Here is a 23,262-nt window from a genome sequence, read left to right as displayed (position 1 = left end):
GTAATTGCCCCCTGAACCTAATAACTGGTTAGGCCACCCTTAGCAGCAATAACTGCAATCAAGCGTTTGCGATAACTTGCAATGAGTCTTTTACAGCGCTCAGGAGGAATTTTGGCCCACTCATCTTTGCAGAATTGTTGTAATTCAGCTTTATTTGAGGGTTTTCTAGCATGAACCGCCTTTTGAAGGTCATGCCATAGCATCTCAATTGGATTCAGGTCAGGACTTTGACTAGGCCACTCCAAAGTCTTCATTTTGTTTTTCTTCAGCCATTCAGAGGTGGATTTGCTGGTGTGTTTTGGGTCATTGTCCTGTTGCAGCACCCAAGATCGCTTCAGCTTGAGTTGACGAACAGATGGCCAGCCATTCTCCTTTAGGATTTTTTGGTAGACAGTAGAATTCATGGTTCCATCTATCACAGCAAGCCTTCCAGGTCCTGAAGCAGCAAAACAACCCCAGACCATCACACTACCACCACCATATTTTACTGTCGGTATGATGTTCTTTTTCTGAAATGCTGTGTTCTTTTTACGCCAGATGTAACGGGACATTTGCCTTCCAAAAAGTTCAACTTTTGTCTCATCAGTCCACAAGGTATTTTCCCAAAAGTCTTGGCAATCATTGAGATGTTTCTTAGCAAAATTGAGACAAGCCCTAATGTTCTTTTGCTTAACAGTGGTTTGCGTCTTGGAAATCTGCCATGCAGGCCGTCTTTGCCCAGTCTCTTTCTTATGGTGGAGTCGTGAACACTGACCTTAATTAAGGCAAGTGAGGCCTGCAGTTCTTTAGACGTTGTCCTGGGGTCTTTTGTGACCTCTCGGATGAGTCGTCTCTGCGCTCTTGGGGTAATTTTGGTCGGCCGGCCACTCCTGGGAAGGTTCACCACTGTTCCATGTTTTTGCCATTTGTGGATAATGGCTCTCACTGTTGTTTGCTGGAGTCCCAAAGCTTTAGAAATGGCTTTATAACCTTTAACAGACTGATAGATCTCAATTACTTCTGTTCTCATTTGTTCCTGAATTTCTTTGGATCTTGGCATGATGTCTAGCTTTTGAGGTGCTTTTGGTCTACTTCTCTGTGTCAGGTAGCTCCTATTTAAGTGATTTCTTAATTGAAACAGGTGTGGCAGTAATCAGGCCTGGGGGTGGCTACGGAAATTAAACTCAGGTGTGATACACCACAGGTAGGTTATTTTTTAACAAGGGGGTAATTACTTTTTCACATAGGGCCATGTAGGTTTGGCTTTTTTTTCTCCCTAAATAATAAAAACCATCATTTAAAAACTGCATTTTGTGTTTACTTGTGTTATATTTGACTAATGGTTAAATGTGTTTGAGGATCAGAAACATTTTGTGTGACAAACATGCAAATGAATAAGAAATCAGGAAGGGGGCAAATAGTTTTTCATACCACTGTACATTGTTCTGATGCTATTATACTGTATATTTTCCATTGTTTTTTTTTAATCTTTTTTTCTCATTTTAAAAGGAAAACATGTTTAGGGAGGAGTTGCATATTGAATCTCACTGTACCATACAATGACAATAAAGAAATTCAATTCAATTCAATAGAAAAGAGCACATATTTACAGATGATGACTACTGGCTTCTAAGTCTATTTAGATTTCCAAGAGCTATCAGCCGTTGAAACACTAGGATGTATAACTGATATTATTTTTAGGATGAAACATATTAAAGTATGTATATTACATTTTACAGATAAATTGTTCACTTAATTTAAATAATGTATACTGTTAATAATAATTAAACATGTAGTGGCACAGTGGTAGCAATGAACTGGCACCCCGTCCAGAGATTGTTCTTGAACTCTATGCTTGCTGGGACTGGCGCCACGATGGATGGATGGATGAAATAATTAAACATGTGTAACAAAAATTTTTCAGTGTTCCTTAAAACATTTGAAGAATCGTCATTCCAAACTAACAGCTGGTTTAACATTTATTACTGATGGTTATCACATGCTGATTGTTTACGTGGAGAAAGAAAACAGAAAGACAGGAATTGGGGGTTAGTACATCGGATACACGCAGTTCTGCTGCAATTAATTATACCATCGAGGGTAGCGCGCATCCCAGCATGCATTTTGGGGGAGGCAGGAACAATCCCTGGACGGGGTGCTCGCTCATTGCTACAGCTGTGCCACTGTGCCCCCACATGTATAATACATGCTTTAATGTATTTCTTGATGAAAATGATATCAAGTATACATCTTAGAATTCTAAAATGTTCAGAGAGCATGTAATGTATTCTGTGTGGTGATCACTGCCTAAGCACCTCTGTCTGCGTAAGAGAAAGCCCGCTTAACAGGCAAGTAGCAATTAACAACTGGGTCTGGGAACACATAGAATATGAATCATTTAACATGCTACTTTAGTTATGATGGGATTTAAGAAACTCTAGTAAATTAAACACTGATTTTAAGATGAGGTTTATGACATTCTATTTTAATTAGAAAGTAAACTACGAGATTAGTGGACATTTTGACTTTAATCTCGACATAGACATTTTTTTTTCTTCACCATGTCACTATTTTTTTTCTCTGTGGCCCTAATACACTTCCATATGACACTCACCTGTTCATGTCGAATTTGACATCTGACCACTTTATTTTTATTTTGGGCACTGTGTGACTTTCTGAACTTGAACTTTCAATTTCTGTCTGTTGTTCACACCACTGCCTAAGTAACCAAATTTAATGTTTTTCCTTGCCTCCACTTCACTGAGCAAGACCTCAACTTCGCATTTGGTGAAAATCTTATTTTTTATATGTGTTTTTACCATTGCCTTTAAATAAAATACCGAACGAAAGGAACTATTTACATTGATTTGCATATTTAAATGTGCAAAATTCTGGGAGGAGTCAGAGTTGGGCTGTAAGCATGTATGTGTGCGCTAAAATTCCTATTGATTGGGATTTATAAAGGGGAAGTGCATGAAACTTTGTTTACGCACAGTTATTTGCATCTGAATTTTTTCTGTGCGTACAAAAATTTCTGTTTCTATCCATACACTATGTTTTAGTGTGAATTCTACGCACAGCATTATACATGAGGCCCCTGCAGAAGCCAGCTATAAAAAATAACCCCCTGACCACCAGAGAGAAGACACAGAGACAGCATTTACAGAGCACTGTGTCACCAAGCTGATAAAAAGCCCACCAGTTCTTGCCTTACACCCAGAACTGCTGCGATGATCACTGGTTTGCTGTGATTGTAATCTGTCCAGATTAAATTTACATTTTATTTATTTATAACTTTTTATTTATTTATAACTTTTATTCAGTTGTTTTCACTAGATTACACATTATGAATGTGTTTAATCTCTTTCCATCTAGCTGTTACCAGATGGACAGAGATGTGCTTGCATGATGTTACACCAACAGGAGCAGGCAATTTCTTTGCAAGAAAAGGCAACACATCTGTGAAATAATACAGTGATGCATTAACACATATAAGTTTTTATTTTTTTTAATAATGCATATTTTTTTATGTAATGCAGGTATTTTCACTTCAAAAAAATAAATGGATCGATACTTTACAAAGAAATCTGAATACATAATGCATGTTACTCTTAATGTGTCACCCCAAAGAACACTGATGTTAAAACAGACCTAAATTTCAGACATAAGTCTGCATAGAAGAAAACACCTTACAATCTGTATCTACTCTTCTAAATCTAAGCAGAAGGAATAAAAAGTACACCTGTTAAGGGCTGTGTTATAGGCCTTTTTGATTTAATATTATCTTAACACACAAACATGGCAAAAAGTCTATTCATCACATTATTTGTTTCTGTAAGGATCACTGTCAGAAGAAACTGAGACTGTTAGTAGAAAATGAAACTTGCTTTTGTCGACCAATGTAAGTCAGGACACCTGTATAAATTGTTTCTTTCAACTTGCAAGGCTTAATTTACTTTAATTGCTGTAGAACATCTGTAGATTGTAACCTATTAGTTGTTCCCTGAAGAAGGCCTATTTGTAATATTCTGATACAGTGGAACCTCGGTTCACAACCATAATTTGTTCCAAAACTCTGGTCGTAAACCGATTTGGTCATGAACCGAAGCAATTTCCACCATAGGATTGTATGTAAATACAATTAATCCACTCCAGACAGTATGAACTGTATGTAAATATTTTTTTTTAGTTTTTAAGCACAAATATAGTTAATTATACCATAGAATGCACAGTGTAATAGTAAACTAAATGTAAAAACATTGAATAACACTGAGAAAACCTTGAACAACAGAGAAAACCAACCCTGCAATAGTTCACCCTATAGAGCTAGGAACTTCTCGCTAAAAACACTTTTTTTTTAATGGGTTTTCAGGGTTCCCACTCTTTTTAAGGAATCATTTTCCAGGACATTTCCAGGAGCTTTTTCCAGAAATTCATGACTGGATCTGGTCATACAGTCATACACTTTAGTCGCAGGCTTAACGCCATTTTAATTTCTTTTTGATTATGCAGGGACTTAGTGTCACCGATATGCTAAATTACATAAAGGCAACACCAATTAATGCACTGATGTATAATGGAGTTATTTGACCTCTTTTTGTTACACACTGTTTTAAACTGCAAAACTCTTTTAAAGAAATAAATGCCTCTTGGATTGTGGAAAACTATCCAAACACTGACATATACTGAGCAATTCCATCATGTTCAGTATAGAGGTGTTGATCAACACCATGAAATAGGCTACCATAGTGACCTAATTTCAGTAAATGTTACTTGCATATTACATGTTATGTCATTGTTTGTATCAAATAAATTTATGTACAATGTTTGTATTAAACAAAACTGCATAAAGCCAATTTATTGCCTATATGTGTATGATGCCTATAACACTAATATATGCAACAACTGGCACGCGACAAAACAAAGTCAAAGTTAACTTTCAACTGGTAGCTTTACTGGGAATACAGCAGCTGTAGAATTTGCATAAGTCAACGACAAAGATTATAATAAAGAACTTATCTTTGTGGGAAAAGAAGCAAAATACATCCATTTTAAATCATGATAGCCTTGCCATCAATTCCTGAGTTGAAAACTTGGTTAAACTAGAAAGAATACTAGGAACAAAGGATAAGAGCCTGAAGTCCAGTATATTGGAAAAAAAACAATCTATTAAGTCACTGTAGTGTAACCTATGAAAAAGGCATCTGGTGTAGGCCTAGGTTTAGAAACAATGCTGGTGTTGCTCCTTGAGGTCTGATAAAACTGCATCCAGACCGATGACCTCTTTCTTTTTTTCAGCAACACTTTACGATAGGCATTAGATTTTGTGAGCAGTGTAAAGTCCTGTTTTCTCTCAGCCTTCTCTGCCATTGCATCTGCTTCTTCTTATATTGCCTCAATGCTAGTGATTATTTTCTGTCTCTTTGCTGCCACTTTTGTGATTTCAGAGCGGAGCTCCTCTCTTTGCTTGTCATTTTCAGTTTCCTTTTTCTTCTTTTTTTCATCATCAAGGTATTTGACATATCGCATCCTGGCATTTCTGCAATGCTGCAGGAGGGGCTTTGGTAATACTCCATCAAATGAGCCACCAGTCAAAGAATCTTGGATTAAGCGAAGAGACATCAGAGTCCTTCCTTTCAGATTTGTAACCAGCATGTCCTTATTCACAGAGTACCCTCTTTCGACTGCTACTTGCCCATGTGACAATGTGAACAGGTCTTTCATTGATTTCCACAGAATTGTGTACTCTGCTTTGTCACCAGCAAATCTTCCCATGAATGTGTCCAGCCGACAGGAGCTACTTCTATACCCTTGAAATTCCTCCTTATGGTGCTGCACCATTTCAGTGAGGAACATCTTGTACTCACTCAGGATTTGGTTACAGTCCTCTGCTGTATGCCATTTGGCGTTAAGAAGCAGCTGTGAGAGCTTCTCAAACATGGAGATGGCACGCCTTTCATCGCTGATCATAGTTACTGGATCTAGGCATGCCATGTGCCTTGCTGCTGCATAATTCAAAGGGCATTTGTCCAGCAGTTTCTCTGCTGTTGCGGACAGGAAGGCTACACATTCTCTCCGGAATTGTTGACCCGGCAGCGGTTTTTCAAGCAACATCTCTGAGGCTTTCTAAAGAGCTTGTTTGGTGGCAAAGCCAAGATCCACCTCTTTCAGTGGCAAATGGAGTGTTTTGTCCAGTACATCAATTTTAAGCATTTGGACAGGTGTTTTGATGTTATCCAGTACCTCCCTCTTCATAAAGCATGAAATCAAACTCTTCTGAAGGGCCTGAAGGTCTTTTGCCAAAAATGGGATCATGGGGGCATAAGTCTGGAAAGTCTCAAGAAAGGGTCTCAGCTGCCTTGCCACATAGGCAAAAAACTGTAACTTTGCCTCAAAAAGGGGGTCACCAACAGCCTCTCTGACCACAGTGTATGATGTTGACGTTGGCATTTTACTCTTTGGCAGTTTCTTGTAATTGTCGACAAATATTTCAACATGTGGCCACATCTTAAGTGCTCTCTCTGCCACTGGCAAGTCCTCCACCCACCTGTGAGCACAGAATTTTAGAGGGAATGTTGATGTTTTGGTAATTTCAATAAAGTCATCCCGTCTGGCTGGTGTGTCATGAAAAAGCTGCCAAAGGGCTCTTAGTTTGTCACCTATCTTCCATCCACTTTCCTTCTCGCCTTGTTGGAAGCTTTCATGAACTGTATGAAGACCACAGGTTCCTAGGTTTATCAAGCTTCTAATATCTGGGGCTTCCTTAGACCAGTCTTCTTCAAATAATATCAAAAATCTTTTGTTGACACTTGGTCCATCCATCGAGATTTGCAGGAGCTTGTTTGGATCAAGTGGAGAGAGGGAAACTTTAATGCTCTCAACAAGCTTCTCTGATTGTGTGTGCCCTAGAAACTGGGAGTCCAGATAATGCACAACTACCTTTTCTTCATTATCACTCCAGTACCGCACAAGCACATCCATCTGCTCGGTCTGTGTTATTTTGTTGAGGCATTCATCAAATGAAATGGTATAGCAGTTGGACTGTCTAATATCTTTCACTAGCTTGTCTCTGAAATAAGGCCAAAACACATCAGATACGCTGCTTTTGTTACACCACATGAGAATTTTTGGGCAATTTCACTATCTGGAAACATCAGGTGAAACAATGAACCCATATCTGAACAGGAATCGAAAGAATATTTGGAAAGGGCCACTTTAATCACCCAGCTGATCTCTGCTTCTAAAACAGCTTCACTTGAAAAATGAGCTCCAATTGAGGGTGTAGATTGAGGTGGAGTTGCAGAAGTTGATGGCTGGACCTCGCTGCTTCCTTGACTCTCTGATTCTGCTACCTGTCTGCTAGCTTCAGAATTTTGGGGGGTGGGAGATTGATTGATGAAATCAGTCATGCGTGGTCCTGTGCCTTGACTTGACATGAACCCTCTTGTGTCCCTGTCCTTTGGCATGGCTTTTAACAGCAGAAAAGCCCATGTTGCCTACATCAAAAGCTTTCTTGCATATCTTGCAGTATGCCCGATGTACATTATCTGTCACATGTCCTATCCAGTCCCTGAACTCAGGATTTATCTTCCATTCCTCCTTAAACGTACACCTCCTTGACATGATTCTGTTTTCCCTCACTTCTGTAATTAGAAATACATTCTCTAAATTAACCATTATAGGCTACTATTTTTCCTGAAACACTGCCTATTAGTGTCAAAAACATTAAATACAGTAATGTACAAAAATGTAGGCTAAATAGAAATACTGATCCAGTACAGATTTTCTGTAGGCTAACTATGGTAAACTTAATGTGAAAGCATACCCATATAATTCCTCTAGCGGGAGCTAACGTTCTGTGGAATAATGGAAGCAAGCAGGAATAAGAAGTTGAGCCAGGAGCTGTTAAGCGTGTTCAGTTGTGCAAATAAACGGCACAAGCCAAGTAATATTTATTGTGTGGCGATTGCTCGGCTGCAAAGATATCACACGAACCTACACAAACACACAAGAACAGGCATTTATATGTAGGCTTCAAGTAGCCTAAGCCCTATTTGTTTTAAATGTAAGCAGTAGCTCTTAGTCTAATTCTTTTTAAGACTGTTATCATGTTCGTGCTGTTTTAGGTTTGGTCCACTGAATTTATTTGCTTAACAGTGGGACCATGTAGGCCTAGAAAATGATTTTAGATTGATTAAGCAATTTCCTCCGGGATCAATAAAGTATTCTGATTCTGATTACCGTCATTAGACAATTAGTACTATGCTAACACCTAATGGGAATTGCCATTAACAGGCTAACAGAAATTAGCATCGCCAATTTACTTGACATGTTTAATATGCGACCTGGATCCACATCAGACGGTATGAAGTAACAAAACTGTCAGTTGCACCATATGCACTGTGGTCATACTTACAGTCATGCACTCAGCAGAAATTTCAAGTGATGAACTGATGTTCTGTTGTTCTCCTGTCAGCTACTGACAAGCTAGACCAACGAGGGTCAAAACTCAAATATAATTGCCTATACATGTCTCAGTAGGTGGAGACACTGCGCAGCAGAGGCCACGACCAAGCTCAGCTGTCATCATATCTAGACTTACGAACAGCAAGCTGTTTCAAACAGAAAAATTAAAAAGCGAAAACAGAAATAAAATTCCAGGACAAGAAAGATTATTTCCAGGACATTTGGCCATTTCGATCAGTTTCCAGGTCATTTCAATGACTGAAAAATAACCCTCAAAATTTTCAGGTGTTCCAGGACGCATGGGAACCCTGGTTTTTAGGCACAGGGAAAAAAAATGAACATTTGAAAAATCCGTAATTTAATAAACCACCAAGAAAAGTAACATTGCCACAATGCATGCTATGAACCGATCGCTGTAAACAGAACGGAAAACAAAAACAAGCCTTTTCTACCTTATGTGTCCAGCCTTCCCTCTCTCACTCTCTTTCCTCAGCCTGGAGCGCCTGTGTGTGTGCCTCTGTCTCGCATGTGTGTGTGTGTGTGTGTGTGTGTCTCTGTCTCATACGCCTGTGTGTGCGTGTGTGTGTGTGTCTGTCTCGTCGCCTCTGTGTGTGTGTGTGTGTCTCTCACGCACGCACCTGTGTGTGTGTGTCGCGCTCTCTCTCTCGCTCGCTGCACAGGAAATGCACAGGGAGAGACTGAACATGTACAAACCTAAAGGGAAACTGGCTTGTTCATATACCGAGTGTGTGGTTATGAACCGAGGCAAAAGTGATCCAAAGTCTTGTTTATACCCCGCGTCTTCTCATTAAACTTGTATCTCGTGAATATCGTATTCATCGTAGGCATGACAAACGCCAGCGGCAGCATGTCTATAAACTTAATTTAAACTTATGGTTTACACCGTGCTTTGTTTCCGCAGTAGCTGCACTTATGAATATGCTTGTATGCGTCACTCACTTCATATTCTTTTGCTGCATTCTCAATTGTGTAATGTATTTTTTGTTCGGCGCTCTTTGGAGCTCTTCCTTGTTCTCTGCATACTGCGTTCACAGTCAGTTCACGTGAGCCGCTCGGAGTACATGCTTCGAAGGTTCTCAGCTATGCTTGTGCTATCTCGTGCGATGTCCATGGCTTTATTTAATGTTAGCTAAGACCTGGCAATTAAAAGTTTCTCTCGCACTTTTGCTGATTTTGTGCCAAACACCACCCTGACTATCTCATCTTCGTTTGCATAAGCACAGTCCTTCACCCGCGATTATTTAGCGGCAGAGTGTTTCTATTGGATTACCGCTAATGGACGGCCTTATATGGGCAGGCACTCAATTACGTGGGAGGCGTGACGATGAGGGACGCAACTCCGCCTCACACGTCAACCGAGCTGCAGGCTATGGCCGTATATATGTACATAAGTAGGTTCCAGTTATGACTGTTACGCGTAGAATTTCGAAATGAAACCTGCCTAACTTTTGTAAGTAAGCTGTAAGGAATGAGCCTGCCAAATTTCAGCCTTCTACCTACACAGGAAGTTGGAGAATTAGTGATGAGTCAGTGAGTGAGTGAGTCAGTCAGTTAGTCAGTCAGTGAGGACTTTGCCTTTTATTAGTATAAATATATGTACACATATACATATATGTATACATTTTATATACATTTATATTTATAGCGAGAGAGAGAGCAAGGAAATATCATGCATTGTTGGAATCTTTTTTGCCCAATGCTCACAAATCAATATCTTATTTAAAAAAAAGATAAAAGCAACTGTCAAGGCTGGGAAAGCTTTGTAGGTCACTGCAATGGCATACAGCAGCTTTCTGTGCAATTAAATACATCATATAATGCTAGCTGAACCTCTTCTTTTAACACAGTCAGTTGATAATTTATTAATTAGTTGCACACCAGTACAAGTGCATGTGTGAAAGCATACTGTGCAGATAAAACCATATAAATGGCACCATGAAATCTGTGGCAGTGCTACAGCTGATTGTAGCTTGTATGCCCCTACCTCTGCTTACCAACTGTAAAACTTTTATAAGCCAGTAGATGGTGGCAGCAGCTACCACCAACTTAATTGCTTTGATGTCTCATCTTCCCACATTGTTCTGTATACATGATTTTCTGGTCGGCATTTCAAAAGAAAAGCAAGGTCAATGTTGATTTGCCACTAAATTGACCATTAAGGAGCTCTGGTTTTATTAGACTGCAAGTTTTCAACCTACATTGTGACTACATTTTTTTTATAATAAACTTTAGACTTTGTTCTCTACTACTGGTTAACCTTCGACTTCCTAATCACTGAAATGTACTGTATGGCATATATTGCATATGACTGTATTTTATATATGGGATTGTATATTTGAGTTTTACAAATCACCTTGGATGAATCCTTCTGCTAATTAAACAATAATGAACAATTAAAGGAGACTAAACTGTTACTAAAATGGCAGAGGTCACATTTTACTATAATGCTAGAATTCTATAAGAAAAAAATAAAAGGATGTGATCAGAGAAGTGTATATAATATTATTTATCTTGATTTTCAGGAGGTATTTGATAAGTTCCCACACAAGAGATTAAGCATTTAAATAAATTAAATGGAAATTTAGGTTGTAGAAAGTAAAGGGTTATGGTGCCAGGAACCTTCTCAAATTGTTTTGATGTTAAAAGTGGTGTTCTGAGGATGTTGGCATTTTTAATGTATATAAATGATTCAGATCCTCTTTAATAAAACCCCTGTGTGCTTCTCCTGGTGAAGTGCGCATGCGCGGGGCCGCACGTGTTCAGTCTCTCCCTGTACATTCCTTGTGCAGAGAGAGAGAGAGAGACACACACAAACAGGCATGTGTGTGTGAGAGAGACACACACACACATATACACACACACACACACACACACAGGTGCGCGAGAAAGAAACAAACACACAGGCGCACGAGAGAGACAAACACACACATGCGCGAGAGAGAGAGACAAACACACACGCGCGCACGAGAGAGAGACAAACACATACGTGCGCGAGAGAGAGACAAACAAGATCAATGAATCTTTATTCATCAACAGATGCCTCACAGCCGCTCGACCCCACGACCCTGCCCAACACCCAGTCCATGCAAGTACTGAACAGAGCAGACTTGGATATTATATAGGCTTGGATTGACCTGTGGCAGATGAAACCAAGATGAAGTTTAATGTAATTTAAGAAAATGTAAGGTATTACATATAGGAGGCAGAAATTTTAGATTTGAATAAACAATGAGAGGTCTAAAATCTGAAATTACACCTGATGAGAAGTACCTAGGAGTCATAGTGGACTCATCACTATCAACATCCAGGCTGTGTAAAGAAGCAATCAAGAAGGCTAATAGTATGTTAGGGTATATACCATGATGTGTCAAGCTTATGTTTAACTTATGCAATGCACTAGTGATCCATCAGCTGGATTACTGCATATATATTAGGTCTCTATATTACACATATAACAGAGATATAGAAATTCCAGAGGAGAGCAACTACGGTTTTTCTAGGACTAAGAAAGGGTATGTAAACAAAGTTTAACAGGTCACATGATCAAAGTGTTTAAAATTATGAAAGGAATTTAGGCAGTGGATACCAGCTGTTCCTTTAAAATTAATTCAGGCAAGAACATTGGGATATGGTTAGAAATTTCTTGAGGGCAGATTTTGCAAATATTAAAAAGTTTTTCTTCTTGCAATGAACCATAAATACATGAAAAAATTGCTAAATAGTGCAATAGGAGAATAGGATTTTATTTGAGGTTTTTAAATCTCAACTTGATGTTTTTTCGGAAAATAAAGCTGAACTGAAGAGTTTATTGGGTTTGATTTGTTCTCATCATAATTGTTCTAATGTTCAAGCATCCAACTCATTCTGACCTATAATAGGAATGTTCATGTTTCAACAGATTAAGTTATTATTTTTTGAACAAAAATGACACAGACATACTTTACATTATATTATGCTCCTAATATATCTAGGCAACAATTACAGACACACTTAGCTTTTAAAATCACTAGGGGCTTTGCCCCCTGCTCGCTTCGCTCGGCCATCCCCCTCCCCATCATCGCTACACGCTGTTGTGAAGAGGGGGGCTGAATGCACCCCAAGGAGACGTGGTTGGTCCTCTGAAACCCCTCTTAAACAGTAATACAATGGGAAACAAATACATTTTTTACCTTGTCTTTGCTCGATCAGCTGTTGGCTTGCCGTGTGATCTGAATCTTGTGCGGCACTTCAAACTTTTAAAAGCCAGTACAGCAGCTGTACTTTTGTTTCACTGCCTTGTCTCTCTTCTCCCCAGACATGTTCAAACACTATTCAACCTGTTTTCGCTGTTTTGTTATTTCACAGAGCAATATATTCCGTTTGTTTGCACTAATGTGATCTTTACTATAATTTTTTTTTTTTTTTTGAGACTTTCGAATTTTCCTACTTCCATTATCTCTAACCTACTCTGCATGTGTATAGCGCCAAAGTTTTGGAATTCTTTACGACATTCTTCTTTGTCTTTTTCCAGCCCCGGGTATGGTTAAATCTCTTGGCACAAAGTCTAGTCTTGTGGGATGTGAAAGTGTCTTTTGTCTTTCTGAGAAGGTCACGTCTTGTTTCCCTGAACAGGTCTCGTCTCATCTCGTCCCGTTTTTTTTTATATAATAGTGATTACATAAAATGCCAAAAAACAAAATTTAGAAAATTAAAAACATTTCAGTTACTTACTGTTGGCTTTACTAATAACTGGCCCATTACTGTAAACATCCTGGAGAGACCAACAGGTGTGCATACTGAACACATAAGAAAAACAGATTATGATATATCAATAATACTTTAAAGATTAAATAAAAAAATAATTTCATACAGTGCATCTGGAAAGTATTCACAGCACATCACTTTTTCCAGGAAGGATCTCCTCTCTCCACAGAGGACCTCTGGAGCTCTGACAGAGTGACCATTGGGTTCTTGCTCACCTCCCTGACTAAGGCCCTTCTGCCCCTATCGCTCAGCTTAGATGGCCAGCCAGCTCTAGGAAGAGTCCTGGTGGTTTCGAACTTCTTCCACTGACGGATGATGGAGGCCACTGTGCTCATCGGGACCTTCAAAGCAGCAGAAATTTTTCTGTAACCTTCCCCAGATTTGTGCCTCGAGACAATCCTGTCTCGGAGGTCTACAGACAATTCCTTTGACTTCATGCTTGGTTTGTGCTCTGACATGAACTGTCAGCTGTGGGACCTTATATAGACAGGTGTGTGCCTTTCTAAATCATGTCCAAACAACTGAATTTACCACAGGTGGACTCCAATTAAGCTGCAGAAACATCTCAAAGATGATAAGGGGAAACAAGATGCACCTAAGCTCAATTTTGAGCTTCATGGCAAAGGCTGTGAATACTTATGTACATGTGCTTTCTCAGTTTTTTTTATTTTTAATAAATTTGCAAAAACCTCAAGTAAACTTTTTTCACATTGTCATTATGGGGTGTTGTATGTAGAATTCTGTGGAACAAAATGAATTTAATCCATTTTGGAATAAGGCTGTAACATAACAAAATGTGGAAAAAGTGATGCGTTGTGAATACTTTCCGGATGCACTGTATAATGTTAACTATACTTACAAAGCAGAAGTAGGCCTCCCATTAATGAAATACAAGAATATAAATAAGGGAGATAAAACTCCCAAAGGTCTGCAGGAAACAAAAAAACAAGTACATTTGTTAATATGCAATAACATGAAATTCTCATGTCATAAAAATAAAACATGGCATTATGATATTATATTGGCTGAAAATCTTGCTCTTTTTACATCTTGCTTTATACAGTGTATAGTAAATACACTACAGGGGGATGCCAGGTTGTAAAGAGTAATGGCTAACATGTGTAAAGGTAACAGTATACTATGATAGCTTCTTTTTGCCAAATGAGTGGGTGGTTGTATGCATGGGCTCTCCAATGGACTGGCTCCTTGTCCTGGGATGATTTCTACCTTACAACAACTGTCAATTTTAATAATTAAACATCGTAGTAAGTTTTCTGTTGCAAGAGAATATGTTGTTAGCTTGAAAATATATAATTTGCAAGAACAATACTACTCAAAACAGAGAGGGCATTTTGAAAATGATCAAAGTTAAAAAGCAAATACATACCATACAGAGATTCCTTGCTTGCTGCATCATTATCAAGCAGAGCTGAAGCCACCCAAACAATTCCCAAAATGAGCAAGCCAAGCAATATAAGCATAACAAATGTTTCCAAAATTCGAGCCTTAATTCCCTGTGTAGGATATAAAAGGAAAAATGTTTCACTTGTTACTGATGTTTTTTATATTTTTCTAAAATAAAAGCAAGGACAAATTCAGTTGGAGTGAGGGTACATTAGAAATGCAGCTGACTTGATCTGAAAGGCAGTAGCCTAAATGTATGTATGTAGGACAGCTATGGAGGTTACAAAAGTGATAGTATTTACAAAGTAGTATTCATGCAAATATATTGAATCTTTTTTTATATGGGCTCATATGTACATTTAGGTGCACAGAGTTTATTTCTATGGTCATGGGAAGATCCTAGTAATCCAAGCTTCTCTGTTTTTCTCTGTTCTTTTAGAACAACAACACATTTACATCAAAGTGGTAATAAAAGGCATTTTATTCTACAGTATTTGAAGGAAATATGTTGGTGAAAGTTTATTTGAAGTGAAGGTAACACACTCGCACTCTGTTTGTCTTAGTATGGTAATCACATTTTAATTCCAAACATACAAATAAATTTAAAGAATTTAGGGACTCTTTCAATAGAAAAGTATCACACCAAATGAAATGCGAACAAGTGTAATCATTAGTGTACTTACTTGGATTAAAAAAACAATTCTCTGCAATGCTAAATTAAATTTCTAAATAGTGCCAAAGCTTTTAATTACGTGATTTAGTCACATTAGAACAAATTGAGAATTAGGTAATGAATTCAATTCAAAATAATATGTATACATACATAGTACATCTAAGATCTTGTCATGTAAATACAGTCTTTGTATTAGTACAAACATATGTATATATATATATAAGAGAACGACTTATAAAGCAAAGGTAATTATTTTAAATAAGAAAGCCTTTATCTACTAGTATGAGGGACAAAGTACTCCTGTGAACTGCAAACACCACAATTCCTGACATAATGTTCATAGTATACTTTTTCCAAAATATTGTAAGATAAACTGGGAAAACAACAGCTGAATATCTTTTTATATCTTTGTTGTCAAGCATTCACACCACATTCTAACAGATTTTTGTTTTTTGCTTGTTTGTTTGCTTTTTATGTACTTCAGATGTGTGTACCTTATAAAAAGTTACTTGGTAGTGCTTTCATCATGAAAGGCATTTTCAGCAAAACAATCAACACAAACCACACCATTAAGAAACAATATTTTTTTCTATTTTTCTATTAAAAAGATTCCAGAACTGTAATTCATATTATAAATGCCAAATTAACTGAATTACTCATTTAAAGATATTCTGAAATGGAGATATGGACCATTACTTCCTTTTTCGTGTAGTAGATATACTTAAAAGTACACTTCTAGTCTACAGAGCCACATTTTATAAATCAACTACATGCAACAGGAATTAATGGAAATACAGTGCATCCGGAAAGTATTCACAGCGCATCACTTTTTCCACATTTTGTTATGTTACAGCCTTATTCCAAAATTGATTAAATTCATTTTTTCCTCAGAATTCTACACACAACACTCCATAATGACAACGTTGAAAAAAGTTTACTTGAGATTTTTGCAAATTTATTAAAAATAAAAAAATTGAGAACGCACATGTACATAAGTATTTGCAGCCTTTGCCATGAAGCTCAAAATTGTTCAGTTCAGTTGTTTGGACATGATTTGGAAAGGCACACACCTGTCTATATAAGGTCCCATAGCTGACAGTTCATGTCAGAGCACAAACCAAGCATGAAGTCAAAGGAATTGTCTGTAGACCTCCGAGACAGGATCGTCTCGAGGCACAAATCTGGGGAAGGGTACAGAAAAATTTCTGCTGCTTTGAAGGTCCCAATGAGCACAGTGGCCTCCATCATCCGTCAGTGGAAGAAGTTCGAAACCACCAGGACTCTTCCTAGAGCTGGCCGGCCATCTAAGCTGAGCGATAGGGGGAGAAGGGCCTTAATCAGGGAGGTGACCAAGAACCCGAAGTTCACTCTGTCAGAGCACCAGAGGTCCTCTGTGGAGAGAGGAAAACCTTCCAGAAGGACAACCATCACTGCAGCAATCCACCAATCAGGCCTGTATGGTAGAGTGGCCAGACGGAAGCCACTCCTTAGTAAAAGGCACATGGCAGCCTGCCTTGAGTTTGCCAAAAGGCACCTGAAGGACTCTCAGACCATGAGAAACAAAATTCTCTGGTCTGATGAGACAAAGATTGAACTCTTTGGTGTGAATGCCAGGCATCACGTTTGGAGGAAACCAGGCAACACTCATCACCAGGCCAATACCATCCCTATAGTGAAGCATAGTGGTGGCAGCATCATGCTGTGGGGATGTTTTTCAGCGGCAGGAACTGGGAGACTAGTCAGGATAAAGGGAAAGATGACTGCAGCAATATACAGAGACATCCTGGATGAAAACCTGCTCCAGAGCGCTCTTGACCTCAGACTGGAACGACGGTTCATCTTTCAGCAGGACAACGACCCTAAGCACATTGCCAAGATGTCAAAGGAGTGGCTTCAGGACAACTCTGTGAATGTCCTTGAATGGCCCAGCCAGAGCCAAGACCTGAATCCGATTAAACATCTTTGGAGAGATCTTAAAATGGCTGTGCACTGATGCTTCCCATCCAACCTGATGGAGCTTGAGAGGTGCTGCAAAGAGGAATGGGCGAAATTGGCCAAGCCTAGGTGTGCTATGCTTGTGGCATCATATTCGATAGATAGATAGATAGATAGATAGATAGATAGATAGATAGATAGATAGATAGATAGATAGATAGATAGATAGATAGATAGATAGATAGATAGATAGATAGATAGATAGATAGATAGATAGATATAGATAGATAGATAGATAGATAGATAGATAGATAGATAGATAGATAGATAGATAGATAGATAGATAGATAGATACTTTATTAATCCCAAGGGGAAATTCACAAATCCAAAAAGACTTGAGGCTGTAATTGCTGCCAAACGTGCATCGACAAAGTATTGAGCAAAGGCTGTGAATACTTATGTACATGTGATTTCTCAGTTTTTTTTATTTTTAATAAATTTGCAAAAACCTCAAGTAAACTTTTTTCATGTTGTCATTATGGGGCGTTGTGTGTAGAATTCTGAGGAAAAAAATTTATTTAATCCATTTTGGAATAAGGCTGTAACATAACAAAATGTGGAAAAAGTGATGCGCTGTGAATACTTTCCGGATGCACTGTACATACAGTTAATAATTGGTATGCTATTAATACACTAGTGGATTACAGAACCACATTTTAAAAAACAAATACATGGTATAAGTCATAATGACAATATATACAGTTAATAATTGGATCTAAATCTTTAAAAGTGCTGATGCCTTAATAGCTCCAGGAGACTGAACATTACTTTACTCACTGTCTTTGTGGAGTTTTCATATTTTCCCCTAATCTAAATGGATGTATCTTTATGTGTTCCATGGTTCCTCCTACATACTAAGGATGTGCAGGTTAAGTTTATTAAAAACTATTGGATAATACATGTTGTATGCCTGGCTGGGGACTAGTGCCACATCCAGAACTGTTTCCTACCTTATATATTGTAGCCTACAAGTCCTCAATTACTGAGTATGGGGAAACTTGTGATTGCAGAATTGCTTAGAATTTAATCTTTGAAAATATAGGTTGCACAGCACTGAATGATGGATCAAAGAAAAATTCATAAGGAAAACCCAGGATGTTAAAACTAGGTTAAATTGTTAAAATTGAAACAACATGGAAATATATAGTTACATTACTATTTTACTATGCTTTCCTGGGTGATAGTTGCAACTTGCAGTAGGAAACATCCAACAATCATCCATAGTATATCCTGGGAAAGTCCCAGGCACTGCTAAGCCAGGTGGGAGACATAATCTCTTCTCTATGTTCTGGCGAGGCACACAATGACATCTATACTACACTCACAGACAACATCAAACAGCTTAATTTGATGCAAAGAAGAAGCCAGTGAGCTCAACAACCCTAAAGAGAAAACTCATTTTGGCCATCAGTATTTATTTTGTCTCATGTTTTCTAAGTCTTGAAGGGAACTTTAATTTTTGTTTTGAATGGCACTGCTCCATGTGACTATTTTATGCCTTCAGCCTGCACTATTTTTCCTTACACCAGTGTTTCTCAACCTTTATGGCCCTGCAACCCAGTTTCATCTTTTAAAATTCATTGACTACCCACTAGAAGCAACTGCAAACCACACCCATAGGGAAACAAGCTCATTTAGAATCTGGGAAACATATAGAAAAGCGTTTCCCATCACTTAGGTGACCCATCAGCAAACTAACAGCAACCCACGACCCACCAGAGGCAACTTTTGTCACGGCCTAGTGGTTAAGAAACACTGGATTAGGTGACCCACTCGCAAATTACTAGTGGTGAGACCCAGTGGTTGACAAAACACTGCCATACTGCCTTACATGGACCAGAAAGTCTCGAAAATCGATTTGTAGTGTCTGTACTGGCAGTTAAATTATCCTTTCCAATGACCCACACGAGACCCAAATGCAATGACCTGTACACTTTGTGAATGACATACGGACAATTTGACACACATCCAAGTGGCTGGTTCCAAACGGAGCCATGAGTCATTGCACGACTCTAAATGATCCTAAGTTCATCTTGTGATCTTTGCTGCCACCTAGGGGATAAAATAAAACAATACACTCTGGGAATTTATGTTGATACTCAACAATGGTTTCAGCTCTCCTCTCCTTTATGTTTATAACAAATTTGAAAGTGTAAACCTAAATCTTACAGTGATTAGCAAGAATATTTGTTATACTTTTTTGCCAAATGCAATTTCATAGCGTATTTGTATTACTGTTATGAAAGAGAACATTATGCAATTAAGGAAACTAATTTTAAAATAAATTGTATGCTCTTTTGTGAAATGTTGCATTACTTTAAACTCCTAATTAATCGATTAACTGAAGTAATATTCAACCAACTAATTGATTAGCAAAATAGATGTTAGCTGGAGCTCTAGTCCAATTTTGCGTTGCACAAAATACAATTATTTTCACTTATCAAAAAAAAAAAAGAGTGAGGATGGTGGCCCAAATATTCCAGTCCCGGTGTGTTATTTTGGTACTTCTCTGAAAAGTAAGCAGTAAGTATTACTGACTGCAGGTCACAGGCAGAAGTCCACATATGGAGGAACATTAGAATTAACTTTGCCTGTTTTTCTCTTGCTTTATGTAGCATAACCAAAGTAAAGGGACTGTAGTCAGTAAGTGTTCTAAACAATATATAAAGAATACATTTATTTCATATGTTTGCGATTCTGATGACTTTGAAATGATGACAAATGCTTTGTACATTTTCCTACTTCAAGCCAAACCTTTACAGCACTTTGTTTATGTATATTGCCTATTTGTGTGGCAGTGGGACCTGCTTAATCCAACTTCCAACCCATTTTATATTCCATGATTCCATAACATCATGTAGATGTTATGATATATAGACACGGGTATACATGTCATAATTCCCTGTATGCACAGAAATCAATATTATTGTTGGGTCTTCCATCTTTATCTAATTGTTTGTCCCCTCCAGAAAACTGCTGAAATGAAACATTGTTCTATATGCCATGAGTGCTTACTACCATATATGCAGTGATTTCAGCAGTGGTTTCCACAAAACCCAAAGAGGAGTATGCATTACCGACTTACAAGCTACTGTACACTTTGTCACAAATGGCTCTTTCAAGTGGAAGGTTTTCCCTTGATGCATTTGGTATATATGTGACCACTATTTAATTTGGCTAATTTGGTTAGATGTATAATTGAGACAGAAGAAATTCTTTTTTTCTAACTGTTTTCTTGGCAATAGTGCCATACACGTGTAAACATTGTAATTTCTACTAGCAATCCTCTATAGAGGTAATACACTTCCATGGCTAAATGAATTGTCCTTGCCAGTAATAATATAATGTGTTTATGTTCTAGTGCTTATACCACAAACACTCTGCTTATATTCAGTACTAGCAAAATACCCGCACTTCGCAGCAGAAAAGTACTGTGCTAAAGAAGTAATGAAAAAGAAAAGGAAACATTTTAATAATAACATAACATGATTGACAAAGTAATTGTGTTGTCATGAGTGTTGCTGGCATATATATATATATATATATATATATATATATATATATATATATATATATATATATATATACACACACACACACATATAAACATATATATACATATACATACATATATACATATATACAGGGTGGGCCATTTATATGGATACACCTTAATAAAATGGGAATGGTTGGTGATATTAACTTCCTGTTTGTGGCACATTAGTATATGTGAGGGGGAAAACTTTTCAAGATGGGTGGTGACCATGGTGGCCATTTTGGATCCAACTTTTGTTTTTCAATAGGAAGAGGGTCATGTGACACATCAAACTTATTGGGAATTTCACAAGAAAACAATGGTGTGCTTGGTTTTAACGTAACTTTATTCTTTCATGAGTTATTTACAAGTTTCTCTTTGTTTACAGCCATTGACATGTCGCAGAGGTTAACACGTGAGGAGCGGATAGAAATTGTGTTGATGTCTGGTGAACGCAGTAACCGGGTCATTGCAGCAGATTTCAATGCAAGACACCCAACAAGACCACCCATCTCCCATGCTACAGTTAGCAAACTGCTTGCTAAGTTTCGTGAAACTGGTTCAGTGTTGGATTTGCCAAAATGTGGACGCATGAAAACTGTCACTAATGAAGAAACATCAGTGGCTGTCCTAGCTTCATTCAGCAAGAGCCCACAGCGTAGCACTCGCCTCATGTCACTGGAGAGTGGCATTAGTCGAACATTCCTTCGGTGGATATTAGCTACTCACAAATGGCACCCTTACAAACTCCAGCTACTGCAGCATCTCAACGAGGATGACCCAGATCGGCGCACTGAATTTGCAGAATGGGCAAAACAAAAATTGGAACAGGACCCTCAGTTTACGCAGAAGATTTTGTTTAGTGATGAGGCAAACTTTTATGTGAATGGTGAAGTTAACAAACAAAACCACTGCTATTGGTCTGACACTAACCCACATTGGATAGATCCCTCCAAGACTGTTGGAACAAAAAAATTGATGGTATGGTGTGGTATATGGGGTACAAAGATATTGGGGTCATTCTTTATCAATGGAAACCTCAAGGCGACTGGATATGCGAAATTGCTACATGATGATGTGTTTCCCTCTTTATGCACTGAAGCTGGCACGTTCCCTGAGTTTTTCCAGCAAGATGGTGCACCACCGCATTATGGATGTCAGGTCCGAGCATTCCTAGATGAACAGTTTCATGGAAAGTGGATTGGTCGTCGTGGGCCAGTTGAATGGCCCCCAAGGTCTCCCGATCTGACCCCCTTAGACTTGTATCTTTGGGGTCATCTGAAGGCAATTGTCTATGCTGTTAAGATACGAGATGTGCAGCACCTGAAACTATGGATACTGGAAGCCTGTGCTAGCATTTCTCCTGCAGTGTTGCTATCAGTGTGTGAAGAGTGGGAGAAGAGGGTTGCATTGACAATCCAACACAATGGGCAGCACATTGAACACATTTTATAAGTGGTCAGAAACTTGTAAATAACTCATGAAAGAATAAAGTTACGTTAAAACCAAGCACACCATTGTTTTTCTTGTGAAATTCCCAATAAGTCTGATGTGTCACATGACCCTCTTCCTATTGAAAAAACAAAAGTTGGATCCAAAATGGCCGACTTCAAAATGGCCACCACCCATCTTGAAAAGTTTTACCCCTCACATATACTAATGTGCCACAAACAGGAAGTTAATATCACCAACCATTCCCATTTTATTAAGGTGTATCCATATAAATGGCCCACCGTGTATATATATATATATATATACACATACATATATACATATACATATTTTTATATATATATATATATATATATATATATATATATATACACACATATACATATATATACACATATATACACACACACACACATATATACATATCTACATATATACTGTATATACACATATATATACAAATCTACATATATATAACAACAACATTTATTTATATAACACATTTTCATACAAAAAATGTAGCTCAAAGTGCTTTAAAAAATGAAGAATATAAAAATAGAAGACACAATAAAACATAAACATAAGTCAACATTAATTAACATAGAATAAGTAAGGTCCGATGGCCAGGGTGGACAGAAAAAACAAACAAAAAAAAAACTCCAGAGGCTGGAGGAAAAAAAATAAAATTTCTGTAGGGATTCCAGACCAAGAGACCGCCCAGTCCCCTCTGGGCAAAATATATATCTACATATATATATTAGGGGTGGGACTCGATTAAAAAAATTAATCTAATTAATTAGAGGATGTGTAATAATTAATCTTGATTAATCGTATGTAATCACACATCGCAAATGTTTTTTTAATTTAAAAGGGTTTTAGTGGGCGACAGAATCAAATAATAGACATGGACATGAATATTGTAAACTCAAGCTCTTTTAATTTCTGGAAAAAAAAAATGTTTTTAAACTGCACTTCAATTCAAAACAGAAACAAA

The 23,262-nt window shown here is 37.9% G+C and overlaps 1 protein-coding gene across 2 annotated transcripts in view; it reads right to left on the bottom strand.

Annotated features, from left to right (window-relative positions):
* Window positions 1-23,262, bottom strand: part of lmbr1 (limb development membrane protein 1) — a 167,836-nt gene that overhangs the window by 61,449 nt on the left and 83,125 nt on the right. For both annotated transcript variants that reach the window (XM_039753618.1, XM_039753619.1), the window contains 3 exons: window positions 14,597-14,723; window positions 14,069-14,137; window positions 13,177-13,241 (listed from right to left, as the gene is read on the bottom strand). In XM_039753618.1, coding sequence (XP_039609552.1) covers window positions 13,177-13,241; window positions 14,069-14,137; window positions 14,597-14,723 — 261 coding nt within the window. The remainder of the gene's footprint in view (window positions 1-13,176; window positions 13,242-14,068; window positions 14,138-14,596; window positions 14,724-23,262) is intronic.

Source organism: Polypterus senegalus, chromosome 5, assembly GCF_016835505.1.
Source record: "Polypterus senegalus isolate Bchr_013 chromosome 5, ASM1683550v1, whole genome shotgun sequence".
In the NCBI taxonomy this organism is placed as follows: Eukaryota; Metazoa; Chordata; class Cladistia; order Polypteriformes; family Polypteridae; genus Polypterus; species Polypterus senegalus.
The sequence above is the reverse complement of the archived record's forward strand: the minus strand, read 5'-3'. Positions and strand labels throughout refer to the sequence as shown.